The sequence below is a fragment of the Python bivittatus genome, unplaced genomic scaffold (assembly GCF_059951505.1).
Source record: "Python bivittatus isolate LINGU-HERP-01145 unplaced genomic scaffold, Pbiv_v1 ctg000570_np1212, whole genome shotgun sequence".
Taxonomy (NCBI): Eukaryota; Metazoa; Chordata; class Lepidosauria; order Squamata; family Pythonidae; genus Python; species Python bivittatus.
Genome location: NW_028277097.1, coordinates 23579621 through 23601999, shown reverse-complemented (window position 1 = coordinate 23601999; position 22379 = coordinate 23579621). Strand labels below are relative to the sequence as shown.

General features: G+C 53.9%; 1 protein-coding gene across 1 annotated transcript in view; it reads right to left on the bottom strand.

The window, feature by feature from the left end:
- Window positions 1–3689: 3689 nt before the first annotated feature.
- The window catches only part of ARID3C (AT-rich interaction domain 3C), a 62325-nt gene continuing 43635 nt past the window's right edge, over window positions 3690–22379 (bottom strand). Inside the window, exons 3-8 of the mRNA XM_088153003.1 lie at window positions 21959–22031; window positions 10651–10834; window positions 9546–9790; window positions 7794–8063; window positions 6687–6776; window positions 3690–5920 (exon numbers count right to left, since the gene is read on the bottom strand). Of these exons, the coding sequence (XP_088009129.1) occupies window positions 5784–5920; window positions 6687–6776; window positions 7794–8063; window positions 9546–9790; window positions 10651–10834; window positions 21959–22031 (999 nt within the window). The 3' untranslated portion in view covers window positions 3690–5783. The remainder of the gene's footprint in view (window positions 5921–6686; window positions 6777–7793; window positions 8064–9545; window positions 9791–10650; window positions 10835–21958; window positions 22032–22379) is intronic.

The following is a 22379-nucleotide window of genomic DNA, read 5'->3' as shown; positions in this document are numbered from 1 at the left end:
AAGTTCATGGCCAGCTAGCCATAGTTGTGCATTGCGTACTTTTGATCGGTGTGTGTTTCTATTGAAAACTGTTTATGCTTTAATATTTTAATTAGCCCTTTGTTAGCCTGCTGCATTGTTTTGCCACGGTGAATGTCAGTTTTTCTATGGAATGAGGAATGCCTCTTGAATCCCTTCATGGCTAAGTAAGGCAAGTGTGCAATTTCTTTTGGATGTGAGATGTGAAAGGCTGCCGAGGAGGGTTAAGTTTGGGCTGGAGAGAGCTGAGTCCAAAGCCAAGCTCAGAAAGAAAATGATGCATAAGACTGGTTGCAGCCTCTTATACTGCCTGACTTTTCAGGGTTTTGTAAATCCCAACGAGCTACACGATTCCCTCATTTTCCTGATAGATAGAAATGTGTGAAATTGCTTGCTTGTATCAAAAGGGAAAGGGGAAGAAGGAACAGAGGAGAAGGCTAGGACAGTCTAGATCTTGCTGAACTACAATTCCCAAGGGCATCATCCTCCACGACAAGGGGGAAGGAGTGCCGGGAGTGTAATTCAGGAACGTATGAAGGGCCTTTAGGTCTCCAGGATGGATTGGCAGTTTTAGCCTTCTTGAGCAGAACTAAGACCGCAGATGTGAATATTGTGGTGGGGACCAAATCTGATGCGAGCCTTGCAGGATCCAAAATCAACTTTTGGTGGTATCAGGATCATCCAAGAAGTACCTAAATGCCTTCTCAACATCCTCTTCACTTCTATTCTCATAATGTTCACTGCAACAAGAAGTGATCATGCTTCCAAAATAGAATTGACAAAGCCATGAAAAAAGAACTGTCAGTAAACATGAGATTGGTTATAATGGATCTGTGCCATCTTCTGACTGCCAAGAGGGGCACAGAGAGGTAAACTCATTCTTGGCTTGAAATGAGGTTTTGAGTCAACTCATAAACCACGTTGGCCCCCCTGCTGGGAAGGGCAGCTCCATTCTTACAACTTCTCAGAGCATTGAAAAACTGTGATGGCCATGATACAACAATTTGACTTGTGCAAAAAATGTGTAACACAACTTCAGTCCAAAGCTCTTAAGCCAATGCTCTCTTTCTCAAGGCTTGTTACTCCAAATGCACCCAACTACAACTTCCATAATTCCCCGTTCAGTATACCGGCTGAGAATTTGAGGAGTTGTAATCCAATCCATTTGAAGTAGGCTGGCTTGAAAGAAACTGGTGACAATAAACGAGATTTCCAGGGAACCTTTAGAAACACCATGGTTGGAAACAGAAGACTTAGGGTTACCAAATGTTTTTATCTTGAAAATCAATTTATTTTTATGCCCTCCAGGAGAATTATTCAACCCTCTGGGCCCGTCCAAGATCTTTTGCTGCCTGATGAGACAGGCACAGATTCAACCCCCATCCCACCACCACCCTGTACGCCCCCAGGGTTTCAATCTAGCTTATAGCTAGCGCCCTGAGCAGAATGCCAAGATAGCTGTCTTTGGTTCCCCTGCTTGTTGTTCTCTCAAGCTGGTAGCAGCACCAGCTTGGGTCACATCAGAGCAGTGTCTCTCAACCTTGACAACTTTAAGACGTGTGGACTTCAACTCCCAGAATTCCCCAGCCAGCCATGCTGGCTGGGGAATTCTGGGGGTTGAAGTCCACACGTCTTAAAGTTGCCAAGGTTGAGAGAGACTGCATCAGAGTGACATGTGTAGGAATCCTCATGGGATGTTGCTCCTCCAGTTGGCTACCCATCTTCTGTCTCAGGGACCCCACTTCTCTTTTCATGCCCCATGGCCTCCAGAATGGTTTCAGGCTCATCTTCATTGCTGTAGCCAGTCTCTAAATGCTGGAACTTCCTCGTGCTTCCTTCAGAGGACCAGCTGGAGCACACAGGAAATGGCGCTGGAGTTTCCTTACTGCCCCTCTCCCAGTTCACTAGTTTGGCAATGTGCAAAACATCTCCCCGGCTGCTATAGGACAGGCTAAGCTGGCACAGCCCCCCCCTCCCCCCAGTGCAAGAGACCTGTTTAGGGGAAATTCCCACCACCACCACCCCAGCTGTGCCAACTCCAGAATCTCACCCTCAGAATTGGGCTACTTGCAGCTTTACGCGCCAGTTGAGCCAAAAATAAATGGGCTCAGCCAAAGGAAGGAATGGATGAGCAGTTACGGGAGGAAGAGCAACCTAACCCCGAGAAAGAGGTAGGAATGAGAAACTCCAGATCCCACTTGTAGGCTTTCAAGATGCTTGCTGCTATATTCTGCAACAATGAAGTAGCGTTCCTGGAGTCCTCTCAACAGCTGTTTCCCAAACTGGCCTACTTCAAAGGTCTGATAGGCCTTTCTTAGCCAAAGATGACTTCACTGGTCCAGAGATACTAACATCCCCTGGAATCTGTCCATGAAGCAGCAGCAACACTGCTCAGCCTCATGGGAGGAAGAGTCAAGCTACCAAAAAGACAGGAAAATCTGTATCTCTATAGTCTATCATCTAACTAACTATATCTATCATCTATTTATACCAGTGTTGTCCAAACTTGGCCACTTTGAGTGGACTTCAACTCCCAGAATTCCCCAGCCAGCATGGCTGGCTGGGGAATTCTGGGAGTTGAAGTCCACTCATCTTAAAGTGGCCAAGTTTGGACAACACTGATCTATACCTATCATCTATTTGTCTCTATCATCTATATCTACCACCTATCATCTATCTATATGTCTCTCTCTCTCTCTAATCATCTACCATCCCCACCAAGGGGGACGTGGGCGAATCCAGCCACTGCTTTTAGCGTTTCTTTTTTCAGTGACAGCAGCAGGACCTCATTCTTCCAGTCTGAAAAAAACCCACTCCTGACCCACTTCAGGGAGGAGACCGAAGGCCCCTCTTGCTTTATGCTATTTCTGCTCCCAGCCAAGGACTGGGAGGAGACCACTGACCCATTTCCTTTGGATCTGCCAGCAACCATTTCGCCTTGGGCAACTTTCCACTGTATTTTTCATAAGTGTGAAAATAAAAGGGACAAGGACCTAGTCATCAGGCGGAAAATGTCCTTGAGGTACTGCTTGATGGAATAACTTCTCAGTGAAAATTAGACTAGATCATAAACCCCCCAGTAAGGAACCCCCTGCCCTGGGTGACTTCTATTTGCTCGTAATTAGAACTGCAACGGTGGGGTAGACCTTGGGCCATGGGAATATCCCCCTCCAGCAATAAGGTCTGAACATGCTGCCCGATGATGAAGTCCTTTGCTTGGCAGCAGAATCCAGCTGCAATTTGGCAAAACAGCGTGCCTGGCACCCATCAGCCCTGTGGGGTGCACCAGATCAGGGAACCCACTCGACAGGAATGTTAGAACTATGTTTTATTGAGACAGGTGATCGTAACAGATTCTTGCAATCTGACTGCGTCTCTCCAGCCCTCCCTCTTATACCCCGCTGAGTCAGGGAGGCGCTGCGGGCACCCTCTCCCTTCCCAGGGCTCGAGAGATGCTTCCACCCTTCTTGTTTCTGTTAACGGCTTCCAAGTATTCCCTTCAAGGCCACCTCCGTGGCTCTTGGCAGCACCTTTTGGACAGGAAGGCTGCCAGCAGCCACGTTTGCTTTGTCCAAACGCACTCGGATTCAGACCAGCGGGAGGGAAAAAAAGTCTCTTGCAATGATTTCATCTTTTAAAATTACTTTCATTTTTATTTTCATCCTCATTGATACTCGCATTCATTCCCCTGAGTGCCACAATCCAGCTTCCCCTCAGTGCCTGGATTGACTCTGAAGCCTACAAGAAAGATGGAGAGAAATGTCGAGAGAAACAAACAAGCAAGAGAGAAGAACGAAGGGTTGTGGGGAGGGGAGGGGAGGGGAGGGGAGTGGGGGAAGCAGCACATACATCAAGGGGAAAAGAGAATCTAACCCTACCAGCTTAACACAGAAAAGGAAGAAGCTGAGAAAGTTGCAAAGACACAGGGGGTGGAAAGAAGATAATCGCCCACTTCCTTCTCCTTCCTCGTGTGCCACAGGAAAACAAGTGCCCAATGAGTCCATCTTTGGTACAAGAGCTTAAAAATCAGAAGTCTACATAGCATCCAAACCCTACATTCCTATCCATGTTAGGGTTTCCCAAAGGTCCTTTGTCCAGACACAGTCCCAGTAACGTCCATCTCCAGATACGGGGCTGCCAGAGGTCCCTTCGATGCAGCGGCGTTGTCCCTCTGCCACACCAGAGGTCAGACCACCAATATTTGACCATAGCAGGCGGTTGTGCAACTCAGGCCCAGCGAAGGGCGTGTCTTTGGTCAAGCACATGATTGTTTCAAATTGCTGGGGGAGGAAAATTGAGATAGGAAGGGAGAATCTGGCCCAGCTGCCATTGCCTGAATCGGCTGTAGCTGGCACACCCGTTCTGCACTATCCATGGCAGCACAGCCAGCCCATGCTGGGTTGGATCCAAATGTCAGCTCACAGGAGCCCTCCCCCCTTGGCACATCTGAAAGAACATGAGGTAGATGAACTCACTCCCTTCTTTGGTACATTTACATTTTGCACTAGCACAAAATAAATCCCCCATCCCCACCCCATCCCCCAAACCCAGAGATTCCAAAGGAGATACAATTCACTGCCCCCACAAGGGCTGCCTTAGCACCGCAAGAGGTTGTCCCCACCCCACCCACTCCCTAAAAGCAATGTAATGAAAGTGCAACCAAAAGATTGGTGGTTTGCTTGCTTCCATATGGAGACACCATTTTCCATCATGGGCAGGGAGGATCTGGGAGAGAAGAGGTGGTTGGGTTGCAGCAAGGAAGAACATGGAAGTTCTGGAGCCACAGTTGCCTCCACTCTGTGGTACCGAGACAGGAGGAAAGCAGTTTTGATGGGGACAAGTGCAACTCAACCCCCAAACCTCACTTCTGCTCCACACACCCCACTCCCCTCTTGACCGGGCTGCTCCATTCAAGAAGCACCTCTACCTTCACCTCAAACCTTTCACTTTACCCCTTGCCTTGGTTCATCCCATAAACTCCACATTCATTCACATGTCTGCTGTACCTTCCAAGAACTTTTCCACCCATGTTTGTTCGATCTAAGATGCTTTCCCCATAGGTGTCCCATGCAGCTGTCACCAAAATCAATGCACAGTGAGATTTAATCCCACCGCTATCACACTCACACAGATATGCCTCCCCAAGATCTTTGGTTTGGCTATCGAAGGTTGGGTCTTGCAGCAAATCCAAACCACCGACAGGCTGAGCCAAGCATCCTAAGGTGAGTGTGCAGAGAGGAAGAGGTGAGGTTACAAAATCGAGACTAAGATAAGACTCCGTAGTGGTGAAGACTGGGGGAGGGGAGGGGAGGAGGCATGTTAAGAGCATGATGTATGCTGGGGTAGAGAATGGTGAGTTAACAGGAGAGGGCAAGAAAGGGCACGCAGCCCCTTCCCAGTTGAAGACTCCTAACCACCACTGTGTCCTTGGAGGAGCCCAACTGGCGCCCAGCATCCAACTGCAACCAAGGAAATCAATGCAGGAGAAGAAGCCATAACGATGGTTCAGCTAGACCCCCCCATGGCTCACTCTGCCACTTTCTCCTCCAACTTATGTCCTCCTCCAGTGCCACAGTGCCTCTCCATCCTGTCCTCTGCCCTGCCCAGAAGTCCCTTTCCGTGCCCCTCCAGAGCTGGGGGCTGGGGGCCTCACCCCTTGCCACCCTGAACCAAAAATCCAGATGCCCCCCCGGGCCCCAACACAGGATGCAAGAGTGGAGCCTGCTGCCCGCGGGACGGAGAGGACAGGCTGCAGGGTTCTCCTCTCAGGGCGAAGTGCTGGCCGAAGCACGTCCCCGCGATGCCGTGGAGAGTAGCTGGCTCTGGGGCATCCCTGTGCTGCTGTGGCTGTGGGCGCCTCCCGCAGTGCTCAGGAGGCCGGATCGTCTGGCAAACAGCACACCTGTCGGGGCAAGAGAGATGCTGAGGCAGTGCAAGCAGGGGCCTGCACTGCCCAACACATCGCAGAGAACAAGAACCGCTGCTCACACCTTCTCCAATCCAGGGCATGGATCCCTCCCCGAACTTCAGCTCCTCCTGGGCTCAGAGGCTCAGCCTGCAGCTGAGCTCTGGTGCAAATGGCAGTGTCACAGGTCAACATTTGGGAATTTTAAATTGTGCAGTCTGTTCCTGAGGTCCACCACAGTGCCTTGTACAACACGCTTCACCTGGTTACGGAATGCACTCCTTTGCACCCAACGTATGGCCCATAAACTAGCCAAATGGGCCATGTGTGCGACCCAGAATTCCCCAGGCAGCAACTTTGGCAACTTCAAGGGGTGCGGACTTCAACTCCCAGAATTCCCTAGCCAGCATGGCTGGCTGAGGAACTCTGGGAGGTGAAGTCCACACCTCTTCAGGTTGCTGAGATTGGGAAACCCCAGTCTATGCTATCCCCCAAAAATGGGTAATTCCTGGAATCTCAAAATGCCACTCCACGGCACTTGCTTGCCCCACAAGCAATCCCACCCCCAAATCTCTCACTTAGAGCCTCCTTCCGCAAAGCTACCTAAGGGCAATTCCTCAGGTACTACATATCCCAGCACTGCGCAGACGGAGTTTATCAGAAAGTCACCAGGCTGGAGGAGAAGATCTGCGGTTGCTACAACCTCTTGAATTTCCAGCCTGCAACTGCACAAAGTGGGGGCGGGGGAGGCCTCCCTCTTTACCTGTGTAGACAACTCCATTTATTTCTATTGACATGTTGATACTGCTAATGCCGTTGGTGGACAGGTTCAATGCCGTTTCCTGCCTGTCATCTGGAAGGGGAGAACAGACAGTAGAGGGGAGTGAGGAAGGCGAAGCAGACAGAGGGAGAATGAGCCAACTGGCGGCTACGTGCCCTTCTCCAGACCGAGGAGCCCTCAACCGCCAGCGCAGATGGCGAGCAATTGGTGCAAAGCACCTTAGCGATTCCTCCGTGGGCTGCAAAACCCTGGCCATAACTTCTGCAGGAAGCTTCTCCCATGTCTTCACCACCTCTCTGTAATTCAGGGATAACCACCATGACCTGCCCCCCAGCATTGTCACAACACAATAATGAAGGTGAAACATTTCCAGTGGGTTTCAAGAAGGATCTAAAACAGTGTTTCTCAGCCTCGGCCATCTGAAGAGGTGAGGACTTCAACTCCCAGAATTCCCCAGCCAGCCTAGCGGGGAGTTGAAGTCCACACCTCTTCAAGTGGCCGAGGTTGAGAAACACTGGTCTAAAAGCTAACTGTCTTTAGTTTTCTGGTTGCTGCTGTGGTTGGGCTCGTTTTGTAAAGATGCTTGTATGCAAACGAGAAAAGAATTAGTTCCTTGGACCAAGGGGCCCAAAAAGGAATCGCCTCTGTTGACAACGGTCCTGCGGCCTCCTTGCCTTCATCTGGGGCCAGCAGAGGAGCTCACTCAAGGCCTTCTCCTCTCTGTATTCCAGCAACCCAACGTCAACAGAGCAGCAGGCGCAGCCCCCTCCTTCCCCAGCTCTCAGCCTGCCTCAGGCAAGGAGGCACTGCACTGGCTGTGGGAACGAGCCCCACTCTGCCGACGAGGTCAAAGGGCACCTACGCTTTGGCCTTCTGCAGCCCATGCTGCCCTGAGTCTCTTCTGCACCCCAACACAGGGGCCTGGTCCTCCATCAGCTCCTCCTCTGCGAAGAACTGAGGAACAGCAACTGGCCTGGGGGCCGAGTCCCAAGCCTCCTGCGCCCAACTACACTTCGCGGGCGCCCTTGGGCTAATGCAGATGCCAGCTGAGATGTTCTCCACCCGGCGCTGCTCTGGGAAGGAACCCACCTCCACGGCTGTTGACCTTGATGTTGACAGGGAACTGGGAGGCCACGGCCAGGAGGTTCTGCTGGAGGGCGTGCTGGACCAGGCGCTGTTGTTCCTCGGCCACCAGCGCCATCTTCTTCTCAGGTGGCTCGCTGGTTTCCAGCTTCTCCCGCAACTGCTCCAGGGCCGCTGCCTGAGACGCAGCAGCTTGTGCTGCCACCAGGTGATGCCCGGCTAGGCTGACGGGTATGGCGATGCGGCTGGGCACCCCGGGCGAAAGGAGGCTCTCTTCTGCAGCAGAGGAGGAGAGAAGTCCGACAGAGGACCAAGAAGGCGCAGGGACTCCCCAAGAATCTCACGGCTGTCTTTCTGGCATCCTTCTTCGCACATTCCTATGCTCTTGCCACTAGGGGGTGTGCACAAGCATGGGGTCCCTGCAATTTGGAACACTGGATTCCTCCTCCTAGCACCTGGTGAAAGTCACTGCTTACGGTACACCTGTCACTGCTGCTACCTGCACGTGTCCCCAAGCACAAGAAGGCATGGCGGCTGTGATGGGGGCCAGGTGGGTTTCATGGCAGGCTTTTCTACAAAGGACTGGCGAGCACAGTAAGAATCCAGCTGGCTCAGGGTCACCCTGAAAAGTGCCAACACCGCTGTGCCTGCTAGAACAAATTAACCCATCAAGGATAGGCAAAACTGAGCAGGTGCTCAGGTTTCCTGGCCCCTTCCAACCTAGCAACTGAGTTCACACCACACAAAATGGGGACTTGTAGCATGCGGGTTGCATGAGCCAGGCCACCAGTGCAAGCCTTAAGAGGATTTGCCTGGGCAGAGCGTGGTACGTGTGAACACTGCACCTGTGCTCCATCATCCTGGTTGCACAGACTGTGTGAATCCACTCTGGGATTCTATGCATAAATTGACTCGGGGCAGGCATTAGGTTTCAGGGGATCTGCGCCCCTCCTCTGACAGCCTGCCTGTTCTAAGCTCTCTGGAAGTTGTGGCAGAGCCGAAAACAAGCTAGAAATACAGATGTTGCTTGGAAATGAGCCATCCCTTTTCTCCCCAGAGCGAGCCATAAAGAAAGGAAGGACATAATATCTACACATTCAGCCTGTCTGGAATACTTTTTCTCTTCACCCTGTTTACACAGCTGTATGCATTATTTGGCATACTCCAGTTGTGTTAAACCACCACCACAATCAGACACTTCCCTGCTTATTCTGCTGTGCTGAGGAAAGAGGTAGAAAAATATGGGCACTTCCCAGATATGTCGAACCACAGCTCCCAGAACCCACTGCCAGCCAGCAAGCAGGGAGGGGGACTTCATGCTGAAAGGAGCTGGCTAGAGCTTGGGAGTTCTTCTGATTCGCCAAAAGCTGGGAGAAAAATGGCTTTGCAAGGGAAAAAAGCCCACTGCATCCTTTCCCGAGGTTACTTATTTTGGTGCATGTAGGGCAAATCCCTTATCAAGGAAAAGTCTGAAATGCAATAAAACAGATCAAAAAAGCTCCATGGAGCTCCCCCTCTCCCCCCGCGGTATTTTTTGATGCTGGGTTTACTTTAGAAAAAAGTTCTCTGACCCAGGAAGTTTCCACTCCAAATGCTGAGAGAGGGCTGGGACAGGCGGATCACGGGGTAAATGCCCACCGAGGAGGGGGCATTTCCCTGCTTCTCTGCTGTTCCTGTGCAGGTTCCGTCTCTTGCCGCTGCTTTGGCCCTCCTGGGAGCCGCCTCCTTCCCCTCCCGCAACCAGGCTGAGCCCCTCACCTTTTTTGACGGCGTGTGCTTGTCCGATCTGGCTCCCGTTGTGGGTGGCGATGGTAAGAGAGGGCAGAGGGACCTTGGGAGAAGCGAGGGTGCCCGGGGTGCCCGCTGGAGAGTAGCTGAACAGGGTGGCCCCAAACGTCTGCCGCCTCCCCTCCCTCCGGTTGCTGTCGATGGCGGCTTGCAGCTCGCCGGGGGAGCTCAGCCCACGCTTGTCACATTCATAGGGGTAGAGGTACTTCATGTATCTGCGCGGCGGATGGAGAACAAAGGGGGGTTGTTGGAGGTTCCAAGGGGGCCAGCAGGGATCCTTCACGGTTCTGGCTCTGGGGCCTGGGGGGCACTTGCTCTGCACTTCAGAAGCTACCCCTTCTTGGAGAGAGCCCCTTTGAGCCCCCCACCGCTGTTTACTAAGTCTAAGAACAAAAGAAGTCTGCTGGGGCCGGAATGGGCAGGTGCCCAACCGGTGCAGCCTTCTGGGCCACTGGGTGCCTCCAGGAAGCGTAAAGGCACGAGCAGGAGAGCGATGCCCCTCCCCAGTCTCACCCCTGGCCTGAGGTTTAAGGGATGCTGCCAGAAATTCAGCAGGTAGAAAACACCAGCGTCTCTTAGAAGCCATGACGGTCCCAGAATGAGGTCACACACGTCCTGACATCATCATGCAAACACAATGATGTAATTAGCAACTAACGCAGGGACACATCCCCTGCCATCAGACGCAGAGACCAACTGAAGTGCAAATCATATCATTCGTATGATGATGTCATGGTGTGCGTGACATTACTCCCCCCCAGTCACCAAGATATTCCATGAATTGTCATGTAAATTAGTCACACACACATGTGCACACACCCTCGTTTCGTTCAGTGGAGGAGCCCAGGTTCAGCTTCCAGACCTCCACAGATTTCTCCTTTAAAAATCACCTAAATCTCTGGTGGCAGCACGTTCTGCAGCTTAGTTCTGCCCTGTGCAAAGAAACCCTTTCTCTCATCAGCCCTTGAGATCCCCACCTTTATTTTCAGTGGGTGCCAATCCTAACACGGCGCTTTTACACTGTGGGAGGAGGAGGACAAACACCGACGCGTCCCCCGTCCTGGCCGCGACTCACTGTGTGCGGAGCGTGAAGGCTGCGCTGGTGATGGACGTGGGCAGGTTCAAGCCCTTGGTGATCTCCCGCCAAATCTTCTTATTGATGACTTCCACCAGCCCCCCCTTCTCGGTCACCAGCCGATAGAGCGTGTAGAGATCCAGCACCTGCTTGGCCATGATGGGGATCCGGTTCACGGGGGTCCCTGGGAGAAGGAAGGCAGGAAGATGGGCACCAGAAAATGCCAGGCTGATGGCTCGAAGACAAGTCACGGCCCGCTGCTCTCCCCCAAAACGCCTCCTGGCCAGCACGTCCCACCCGGCCTCTCACCCCTGGAACGGCACCTCCCAGCTTGTGACAGGAGCTGGGAGATGTAGGTTTTGCTTGCTCCCCCCCCCCCCATTTTATTCCTTTTAAATCCATTTGCACTCTGTCTTTCTCTAAAACGGGCAAGTCAGTTTACAGTCTGCATAAACCTACACAACGCTTTAAAAATGTTGGAGGAGAACCAGAGAGAAGCAACCCTAAAAATAAAAGGTTAGAAAAGGAAGCAACCCCCTAAATAAATCAATCTATAGCCATTTCCCTAGAATCGAGTCCCGGTGAATTCTGAAGGGTTCACTTCTGTTCCAAACAAGAGTGTTGCAAACGTGCGGAACTGTGACGGAAACGGCCTGCAGGCCAGCTGTCTGTCCCCGCTCGTCGCAATTCTGCTGTGTGAGCAAATCCTCTAAAAACATGCTGCAATGTTGCAAGGCCCCTTATATATCTGTATTGTGTTGCAACATAAGTACAGAACGGTGGGCCTGGTGCATGATGTCACAGTGCCGATTTTGTTCTTTTGGCCCCACTAGAGGCAGCCGTAGAGGCTCCTGGGCAGGAAATTTTTTTTTTAATTTCCCTGTCTGGGGAACCTGCCTTAAACTCAGGCTCCTCTTAGATCAGTGCAAGGCTTTGGAAAGGAATGGCCGGGGGCCCCCAACTGCGTTGCCCATCCCGCTTGGGGCTTTAGGGAGAGGATCCGACTCACAGGAGGCTGAGAAAGGCTATCTCCAGGTTCCCTTCTCCCTCGAGGGGCACAAAATCAGGGAAAGGGGAACTGTTTGCCACCCATGGGGGAGGCAAACCCCCTCCCAGCCTGGCAGCAGGACCCCAGAGGGAGCTCCGTCCTTCCTGCTGGAGAGGGAGCAGGTGCCGAAGTGGGCCGCGAGGCTGTGGGATAAGGACTCTTATCCGGGTGACCCAAGAGGCTGTTAATTAGCCCTGGATATGCTGTGAAGATCTGTCGATGCCGGCAGGTTATTGGAATTGATTTCAGTTTAGAGGCTGATCTCGGACGGTGAGCAAAGGACATGCTGGGAATGGCGGAGACCAAGCGGGGTGCTGTTCGAGGGGCTCCCCTTCTCTGGGTGGCAAAGACACCCTGGCTGAGCGGTTCAGCGGCTCTGCTGGACGTTCCCAGAGTCAGAGGGCCTGCGGGGCAAGTCGAGAGCTGGAGACCAGGCTGGGGGAGACGAGAGCCCCAGCTTGGGGGAACACAGCCTCTCGACCTGGTGTCCCACAGCCTCTACAAAGGAAGAGACCTTCAATCTGCCCCTCTGGACCTTTGGCCCTGTGGTCTGGACCAGCCGTGGGCCACTGAGGCGGACACTCCCGTTCTCCAGTCCCCATCCTTTGGGGCTACAGACGATTTATCACTCAGGCCTGATCAACTAATTACTGGAAGGGAGCCGGGAGGGAGGGAGGGAACGTGGTCTCAAGTCACGACTTCTGGCAAGGAGAGGGGCCCTGCCTCCCCAGGCAAGAAAGCCTCCGCGAGAACCGCCTGTAGCTTGCTTTTCTCCGGCCGAACTCGCCTTCAAGCCGAGCTCAACTTTTGGACACAGCCGCAGAGTTTCCTCGGCCGCAGCGAAGAAGTGGCTTGCCACCCCCTTTTTCTGGGGCGATCTGCAACTTCTCAGGGATTTCCTTGTGGGTGCCCACCCCAATACCAATCTGGGTTAGCTTTTTGAGGCCAGCAGGCACTGCTGTCTTCTGCAACCACAGCCCAACACCGCCCTCCCAGCATTTCTCTTGCGAGCTCCGCATGGCCCTGGAGCCCTCGGCTGGGAAGCAAGGGGGAAGGAGGAGCCTTTCTTTGGGTGAGGACCAGAAGTTGGCCACCTCCGTCCGCCCATTCTCGGAAATACCGGAACAATCCTGCACCCAGGAAGCTGGACTGCATCTCCCAGCGAGGACGCTCTTGCCCCCTCTCTTGGGGTGGGTAGGCCGAGGCACCCCACGGTACCCCCTCCTCTCCCATGTTGAAGGAGCACGCGAGGGGATTGACTCCGTCCTCCGCCTCCAACCTCGCGTCCTCCAGATGGGAGGAAGACTACGGACCTCCCCGCCCTTCTCAAGAGCCACCGGCTCCATTGGCTGCCTCTCCTTAATAGAAATCATCCTGTCCAGAAGGGAAGTGATTATCACAAACCTCTCCGGAGGGAGACGAACGCGATTAACAAGCTTTCTGATGGGCTGACAATTTCATAAGCTGATAATGCCGCCGAAAGGGCTGGCAGTGGCGGGAGCGACAAGAGCAGGCGGGTCATTAATGGGAGGAGGAAGAACCGAACGCGAGAGGCGCCGGGGACGGCTTCGGTCCAAGGCACTTTCCCAGCACGGGCCAGCCCCAACATTTTGGGGGATGGGGGGAAAGGGGGCACGAGTGATGTTCCTGGCAACAGGATTTCACGGCTCCAATCACGTAACTTGCATCATTCACACAAGAATGTCAAGACAGGTGGGAAGTCACCATGGCCGCCAGAAATTTGTGCCCCTGGAGTGACAAGCAGCTGCCCTCCAACTCCTGGAGGTGCAGAGGTTGTTAGCCATCATGGCAGACCCTCCGGAGCAGCCTTTTCAAATATGGCTTCTGCGGGCAAAGCCCGAAATGAAAAGAGCAGGAGGGCCTGGGGATCGCCCCATCAGATGGAAGTCCTGGGGTGGCTTCTTCATTGCACCAACCAGCCAGTTAAAAAATGGCTGGCTGGCTCCATGCGACCCAATGTTCATTTATTTGTGGCTTGGTGAGTTACGAGGGCCCCAGGCCCTGTAGATAAAGCACAGTTTATGCCCAAGGGGCTTGCTTGGCCCGTGTGAACTAGCTGCCAGGTAAGCTTTCGTGTTCCAAGCTGGCAGCACCCACAGATTCAGCACATTTTTGCAGGCTCCGCTGGGTTTGGGGGAAGGGACAAGCCCCCCAAGTGCATCCCGGCTCAGAAGTTAAAAACCCAACAGGCCCCCCTGCTGGGATGCAGAAGCCTGCTGAAGGCACTGCTTGGAAAACCAGAATCAACCTTTGATTGCAGTCACAGAGCAGCACCATGAAGCAGGTTAGCTTCCGTGCTTAATATTTGGAAGGGAGTTAGTATTTGACGGCCTGGTGAGGATTTGGATGGGAGACCCCTAGGAAATCTTAGACTGAAACTCCCAAAACACCTTTGCAAAGCGGCAAACCGCTTTGGCCCGGTTGCCAAGCAAGCCCCCTGTCCACGCGATCAGCAGGAGCTGCCCTCGACTCGGGGCACCATTCCCGTTAACCCCCTTGGGGCAAGTCAGAAGCAACAGTGCCCTGGGGAAAGGCTGTGAAGGGACTCAGAGCGCCCCCGATCTGACGGCAAATGAGAGGAGGAGGAGGAGGCAGCCAGGGGCTGGCTTGGGACGTGCCCGGCGTTCCTCGCACGTACCCCGGAGGAGCCTGGCGGCAGCCAACACCATCAGCACACAAAGAAAAGCTTTTAATTTATACCTTCTTTTCTTCTGGATCGAGATCAGGGAGAAAGCCGAACCGGGGGTGGAGGGGGGGGGCAATCGAAACCCCATCCATTTTCAGAGCTGCCACTCAGCGACGCTTCCTCGGTCCCCTAATTTATGAGTCAGATATTGGCTGTGATACTCCTCATAAGCTTGAAAAATGGCCCGCTTTATTCTTTCCCGGCTGCTCATTCTGGCTGTTTTGTCTGTATTTGATCAAGTGATTTGGTGTGCAAAGCCGGGGTGGGGTGGGGGGGCAGAAATGGCGCTCATTTTTTTGTGTCCTGGAGCAAGGGCAACAGGCTCAGGGTTCAGGGTAAAGAGTGAGCCCCTGCCTTGGTATTGTGCAGAAAGGGGTCTGTGGATGAGTAAGGATTTGGGGAGACAGTCCCACCGGGTCTGTCCAGAGGTGGGCACCGACGGCCTTTGGAAATTGTCTAGGCAGAGAAAGTGGGTGGAGGGTCTTTCTCGATTTTTTCTGGCAAAAAGGAGAAGTTCTCCAACTGTTTTAGGACACAGTCCCTTTGCAGTATCTCCACTGGGGATGAGGCTGATGAAGGTTGTGCAATGAAAGTGAAAATCAGGAGAAGTCTGGCGTGCCTTTTCCGACCAACAGACTTCATGAGCTGCAGCTCACGAAAGCTTATGCCTTTTAATCAAATTTGTTGGTTGGAGAAGGTGCACCAAACTCCTCCTGATCTTGGGTTACCCAAGACGAACTCTACCTCCTCCTACGTCTACAATGGAAAACAGGGCGCTGATGCCACCCCAATGTAACTGAGCATAAGCCCCCGGCCTTCTCTCATGCAAATTTCACCCAAGGAATTCCAAAAGCCCCTGTTCTCTTGTTGCTGGGAGGAAAAAAAGCCAGGCACGTTTCTCCGTCCGTTGATTCTCGGAAATACCGGAACAATCCTGCACCCCAGGAAGCTGGACCGGATCTCCATCTCCCACCTCAAGTCCTCCGGACGGGAGGAAGACTATAAGCCTCCCTGCCTCCCTTAGTCATGCAAGAGAGGGATGATGGGAGTTGTGGTCCCACCCAGAGATTCTGAGTGGCAGACTTGCTGCGTGAGCCTCCTGTGCGCGATTCACTTAGTGGCCGTTTTATCGGTCCTCCAAGCAGCAATTAAAAAAAAATTACAAAAAGTCTGGGAATGGCATTACTGCAGGCAGCAGGGAGGAGGGGCACCTGCCCCCATTTTTTTTTGGCCTCCTTTTCAACCTCCACATGGCAGAAGGAATTTAATTAGCCACAGAGGTGGCATGCCTAGAAAAGGTTTATTTTTGCAGAGCCCCTCTAGGCTGCTGCCTCTATCCCCTAGACCCCCCCTCTAAGGCTGACTCGGGGACGTGAGCTTAGCCCCAGAGAAGACGCAGTCTGTTCCGGCGTAGGGGTCTGCAGGGGGGCAAAGCAAGGCCACGCACCTCGTGACCTCATTGCGCGCATGATGCGATGATGTAACCTGCACAAATGACGTAATCATATTATGCATATGGCGGGGCCAACACGATGGCTGCATTGATGCTATCAGTAGATGAAATTACCTGGGCTGTGAATCTCATGAATTTTTATTACGATTTCTGTATACGCTCTCGTACTGTCTTTTAGCGTTTTAAACTGTTGTGCTGCTTGGCTGTTTTTACGTTGTTGTAACTGACTGTAAGCTGTCCGGAGTCATACATGCGAGGTGGGCGGCTATATAAACTACAACAAAAAGCAAATAAATGTGATGACATTGTAATGCGCATGTCCTCATTTTGACGACGTCGTGGCTTCCGAGAGACGCTGCTAACCACTCAGGTAAATGGGCTGAATTCATTTGCTGAACCGGGGCATCCATACCAAGTATTAACCCCTACAGTCACGCCAACAGGGCCCACATTAAGCAGGAGTAACCAGGTGCGTTCGCATAACAGGCTGCTGAACTTACCCTGGCCTCCTCCAAGTTGCGAATAAACCAACCAGCTACATTCGCACAACACGTTAACCCACCCACCCCCCGCCAAAATAACTTAAACCAAGTCGGCGCTAACCAAGCTTGGCAGGCGACGTGAGTTAAATGACCTGAATTTAAATGGTCAAAGAGGCTGAGAACGCACCTGCAGCCAGACCTAGTGTAAGGCCATTCCTAGTTTGAAAAAATGAAAGAGGCACCGAGTGCGATTCAAGAGCTGACGGTACCTATTTGCCAGCCTATTCTCCCTGCCCCCAAAAGCTCAGCACCTGCGCTGGGTTAGGCGTCCCCACCATGCTGACTTAGGATGATGGAAACACTGGTAAAATACATCTGGAGGACAGCTGGGTGGGGGAGACTAATGCAGAGATTAGCACAATTTGCATAACACCCTACAACCGTGTTTCTCAACCTCGGCAACTTTAAGACGTGTGGACTTCAACTCCCAGAATTCTGGCTGGCTGGGGAATTCTGGGAGTTGAAGTACACGCATCTTAAAGTTGCCGAGGTTGAGAAACACTGCTCTAGACTAAGCTAAAATGGAGCTGGGTTGTTTGTGGTTCAGGCTGCTGTATGAATCAGCGATTGTCTTAGCAAGCCACACGAACCAGGCTGCCACATCAACCCAGAATATACGTAGCACATCCTGCAGAGAGCAAGGGGGCTGGACTAGGTGACCTCCAAGGCCATTTGAATATGCTGTGCCCAAACACCAATTCTATGGCACTTGGACGCAGCATAGTTGAACACGGGAATTGTTAGCTGCTGTTCAATTTTCCAAATTAAAACAGAAAATCTGTTCAGCGTCAGCTGCAGGTGACTTCATGGACACCTTCATGTTAGGGGTGTGTGTGTGTGTGTTCTGGGGGGGGCAAAATATAGATGTGATTTGCCATGGCCTCCTCCAGGAAGATTTTTTTTCCCACTGCCAATCTTGGGATGTTCTGGTGGTCTCCCCTCCAAGTGATCATTAGATCCGATTCCGCTTAGCTTTGGGAGGCTAACATCTCAGCAAGAGCGACTCTTCCTTAAGGCTAATTCTCACGGAAAAGCCACCCTCCCGGCTCTGCCATTCAAAAACCCTGGCAAACGGTCCCTCCTGGCTTGACTGAATGGATTTTTCTGCAGTAAGAAAGATGACGCCCCCCTGCCCCGAAAAAACCAAGCCCAGAGGGAGCATCCTCTTGTTCACTGCCCGGAAGCCGGTGCAATCACAAGGCACGGTGCTTTTGTCTGGAAGCAGCAGAAAATCAGCATGGTTGGACAGGGTAGAGGAGGGCCTTCAGGGAAGCACCTTCGCCCTTCATCTGCAGGAATGGACCTGCCAGCGTTGGATGGGGGGGGGGTGGAGGGTGGAGCCTCCTCCAGTTTAAAATGGTCCCTGTTGGACCCACTGGTGCTCCCCCTTGGCACTACACTTGTGTTCGGAGGACCGGGGGAGCGGACCAAGGGAGCAGCTGTCCCTGGAGGGGCGCCCTGGGCCGTCTGCTCCAGGCCAGCCCTGCCAGGCCTGGGGGCTGCCATCCAGACGGCTTGGGCTTGGTCTCCTGTCCCGACTCTCCCGTAAGAGGAAAGCTCAGCGGTCAGCTTTGGGGAGGCCGACGGGGCTCATTCCCGCCCCAGCCGGTCCCCAGAAGGATCGCAAAACATATAGGCGTTGCTGGCCCGAGGCAGCCCAGCCGGATCACAAAGCTGCTGCTCTGGGAACCTTTTCACGCACAAGCACAAACTAAGCTGTCCATCAACGGAGGCCAATGAAGGGCCGGGCCGCGGGCGGCGCAGGGAGCAGCACCTTTATTTCCCTATCGAAAGTGCGCAAATTCCTCTGTCGCATGCAGGGTGTCCCTTTCCTGCCGAGCAGAACTTCCACAGCCAGCCAAGGTCCCTCTGCAGAGAAGCCCCGCCGGGCGTCTGGAAGGTCAAAGCGAGAAGAAACCGCTGGCCGGACAGGATGGACCTGCCTGGTCAACCCTGGAGAGGCTGGGCCACCTGTCTGCCAGGGGTCAGCCAAGCCACCCATGGCTGGGCGGGGGGGGGGGGCTGCCTGAGCAAAGGGGAGGGGGAGGGAAGCCACCCTGTCAGCCAGCAGGATGGCTCCAGACCCCCAACCCAGACCGCTTCCAACGCCAGGGGGACAAGGAGCAGCTGCCATGCTTCCTGGGCCCCTTCTCCAGCTCTGCCAGCTCTGCTCAGGACCCTCCTCCCCCCATGCAATCACGCTCCCCCCCAAGAAGTGGTTGGCACTGTGAGGCGAGGAGGATCCGGAAGAACAAGTTTCTCCGGAAACACCCAGCTTGGACAAATATTGTAAAAAACAACCTGTTTTTCCCAGCGAGTAACACATCATCACTAAGCAATGTGCGGGGAGGGGGTCCTTGTGGCAGGGCAGACAAATTTATGGCTGTGCGCCGAGAGTCGGAATGTGGATTCTGAAGCCGAGGCCTGCCTCGGAAGAGCCCAGAGGTTGTTTCCCGAATGCTGCTCCGAAGCCAGTTTCTAGCTCTCGTGGGTCACCGAAGACAGGCTGTGCGGAATGGCATCCAGAGAGACCGGAGAGAGTAGCCAGCCTCGGATAACCTTTCGCTGGTGGAATTTCTACAGTCAGGCGTCTGACATCCACCCTGCTTTTAATCTTGCTGGGGGACCAGCGCATTTTCAAGCCTGCCATCAACATCTGGCCTGCTTCTCTCCGTCTTCCCAGCTGCGGGGTGGGAATCAATACTGGCCTACTTTGCAGGGTTCTTGGGATGTCACGCCTGCAACACTCTTTGCTGAACTAGGAAGGACTGGGTATGAAACTCGTTTTGACAGAGGTGCCCCTTTGGAGATGGACGGCACAGCCTTCCTCAAGTGCTTCCTCTGAAGGGGCTGAACTGCAATGCCATCCCCCCTGCCAGCGTGGTGGGCACGCACAAAATCAGGGAAGGCTGGACTGCACCCGGTGGGGGCTGCCCCCAGATCCTTGTACTGCTTGTGTGGGGCTCAAATTGTGCAGAAGATCAGACCTCGTCCCCAGGACCAGCAGGCTGTGGCCAACAGGAAGGCTAAGCCCCCAGCCCAGCGGGATTTCTCTCCTTTGGGCAGAGGGGGCGGGCACCCTGGCCCTTCTCTCCCAGAGGCAATTATGGGCATCGACGGCCCCTCCCAGGGGAAGCAGCACCCCCCCACCCCCTGGGGGATTCGATCCTCTGCAGGAGCCTCACAAAGGGCTTTCCAATATAGATGTATGGCCACAAGAAAAGCTCTTAATTAGCGCCCTTATCGCAGGCAGGAGAAAGCCGGTTAATTAGTTCAGGGAGAATAATGAGGGCCAGGCACACAGTGAGGTGCCATGCATCTTGGGGGAGGGGGGCCTCTGTCATCTGCACGCAGTCCAGATCCTTCCTTCCTTCCTCCTCGGGAGACACAGCGGGGGCATTGCTTGGTGCCCAGCGCATCGCTGGTGGATTTGATGCCTTCCAGGATGTTTGGCGGCTGGCTGGGAATTCTCACTGGAGGGTGCCAAAGGGGTCAGCCTGACCCTACGTAAGAGGGGTAAGGAGGCCACCCCGCAGTTAAGTTGGCAAGGGACCCTCAGGTCTTCTGCTTCCTCGCTTCAGAGCTCCCCCCCCTTGCAGCATGCGGCTTGGCTCGCTGGACTCCAGGACAAGCCATGCGCTGTGCAAATTGCACCAGCAGTGCCCTGGAAGGCAGGGGGCGGGGGGTGCTCCTGACCTGCAGAGGAGCTGAGGGGCCAAAGGCCATGGGGGGGGGGTTGAAAGAGCCATGCCCCAGCAATGAAGGGGTGGAGCTATGCAGACACCAGGGGGCTCAGCTCTTAATGGCCCCCCTTGCTTTGCAGGGAGAAACACCCCAGCCTTTCCCGTGCTGAAACACCTGATCTGAGTTGCACCCTGACTTACGGAGGGCCGGACCCGCGAATGATGCGGGGAGACCGTCTTGGATCCTGTGATGGAGCCAGGATCTTAAGCAGCGGATTCACACGACTTGCATTTACTCAGCTTCCTAACCTTAGCTAAGGGTAATCTTGGTTCCCTTTCTTTTGGGGGCCACTTAGTGCACCGTGAAAACAGGTTTATCAGGAGAAGAAAGGTTGTGCGAATAAGGCCTGAATTCTCTCTTAATATATTCCAGGGCAAACCCCCCTGAAGGAGGCACAGGGACCAGCCTGGATCTCGGTTACCTTTCATCACCATAAAAACCTTAAAATCTCTTCCATGCACTCCTCTGTCCTCGCAAACAGTTCAGTTCCTTTTTTAGTTCAATTCATAAGCAAACCATGAATGCACAGCTGAGCTTTCCTCTCCCTTCAGACATTCAGAACTTGGAGGTACTCTGCTATTGAGCATGGAGGTTCTACCCTTCCCGTCCTAGCGAACAATCACGGACCAACCTGTGCTTGCAATGTCAGCATGATGGCTTCAGCTTCAAGGGCTGGGCTGTTACAACCAGGGTTGCTCCCAGGGATGCCTCAACCATGTGTTCAATGCTCTGCCCCATTTTTACTCACAGCATGAGTGCAACATACATGGCCAGGGCTTCGACTGCACCGTTATGGGCACCAACTTGACTTTTTTGACCACACCCTGCCGCAGCCCTGGGCGGACGCTGCCATTGTAGTCGGCCCCTCAATTCCGGAGCCGGTTCGTGGCAGCCTTGATGGACAGCCGTCCTGCATTGGAAATCGGTGCCCGTTTTTGTTATCGGGCCCAACTGGGATAAATAGGAAGCTCCAGCAATTGAGGGGATTCGATAAATGCTTTAACCTTTGACCTCGCCTCCCCAACCCCATCGAGCCGCCGAGCGATTTCCAAAGGCTCCCCACAGCCTCCGACGCCGGCCAGAGGTGGCCATCAATTAGAGCCCTTTGCCAACCGCGGGATTAATGAACCTGTGCTCGATAGCACGTAAAACCCCAGGCAGAGGTTAATGTTGCCCTAATTAACTGGGAGGCGGGCACGCAGGGATCGCCTCAGCAGCCAAGAGCTGGAAGGAAGGGCTGTGAGGAGGCTGGCACCCCCTGGCACGCCAGCTGGAAAGAGGCAGGGGTGCCCAAGTCCTGCATCTTCACCCTTCCGGCGCGGAGGGAACGGGGGCTTAAAATTTCTGCCTGGCTCAGCAAGAGGAGAGTCCCAGATCCCCTTCTGTAGAAAGAACCACCCATGTTATTATGCTTGTGCGCACTGGCGATCTTACATTTTCCATGGACGCATTGGTGCGCATTATCTCCCTGGCTGTCAAGTTTCCTTCTACAGCAAGACTGGAAAATTCAGCTTCTGTTCTCCCTTGGGGGGAGGGCCCAGGATAACCCCCACCCCCTGCACCAAGCCTCCCCCCTTGGGTAACCTGCCCCTTTCCCCTCCCGAGGCCCTGGCTGTGATGGGGACAGAAGCTAGAAGAAGGGAGCCACCCTCCCTTAAGGGGCCAAGAGCGCCACAAAACCCTGGTTGGGAACTCCCAGCTGCTGGGGGAAGACCCGAGCCGTCCCCTTCCTCGCTTCGAGGTCGCCCCTTGCTCTCCCCCCTTGCCCCAATGCGCGTCTCCCCTCCCGCCAGTGGGGGACGCGGCCCACTCACCTCTCTTCTGCATGAAGCCGAACAGATCGTCCAGGAATTCCTTGCGCTTGGGGTCTCCATCCAATTCATAGAGCTGCGGGGGGGAAGAAAAGGTGGGCGTCAGTGGGGGGGGCAGCCGAAAGGAGCCCACCAAGAGCAGCAGGAAGGCCAAGGAGGGTTGGGTGGATGAGGAAAGGGACAGGGCACCCTTGCCCCTGCCAACCAGCTTGGGTTTCTCCCAAGGCAGCCTCCTGCAGAAGTGTCCCCCTCCTTCTGGGGCAACGGGGGCCTTTGGAACTTCGAGGGGGTGTGCACGGCACACTCCCAAAATGGTTGCCATGGCCACTTGCAACGCGCCCGTTCGCTCGGAGGCCTGCGGTGAGGCTGTTCCGCCGCCCTTCCTAGAGGCTTTCTATCCCTCCGCACCCCTCCCTTGGTCGCC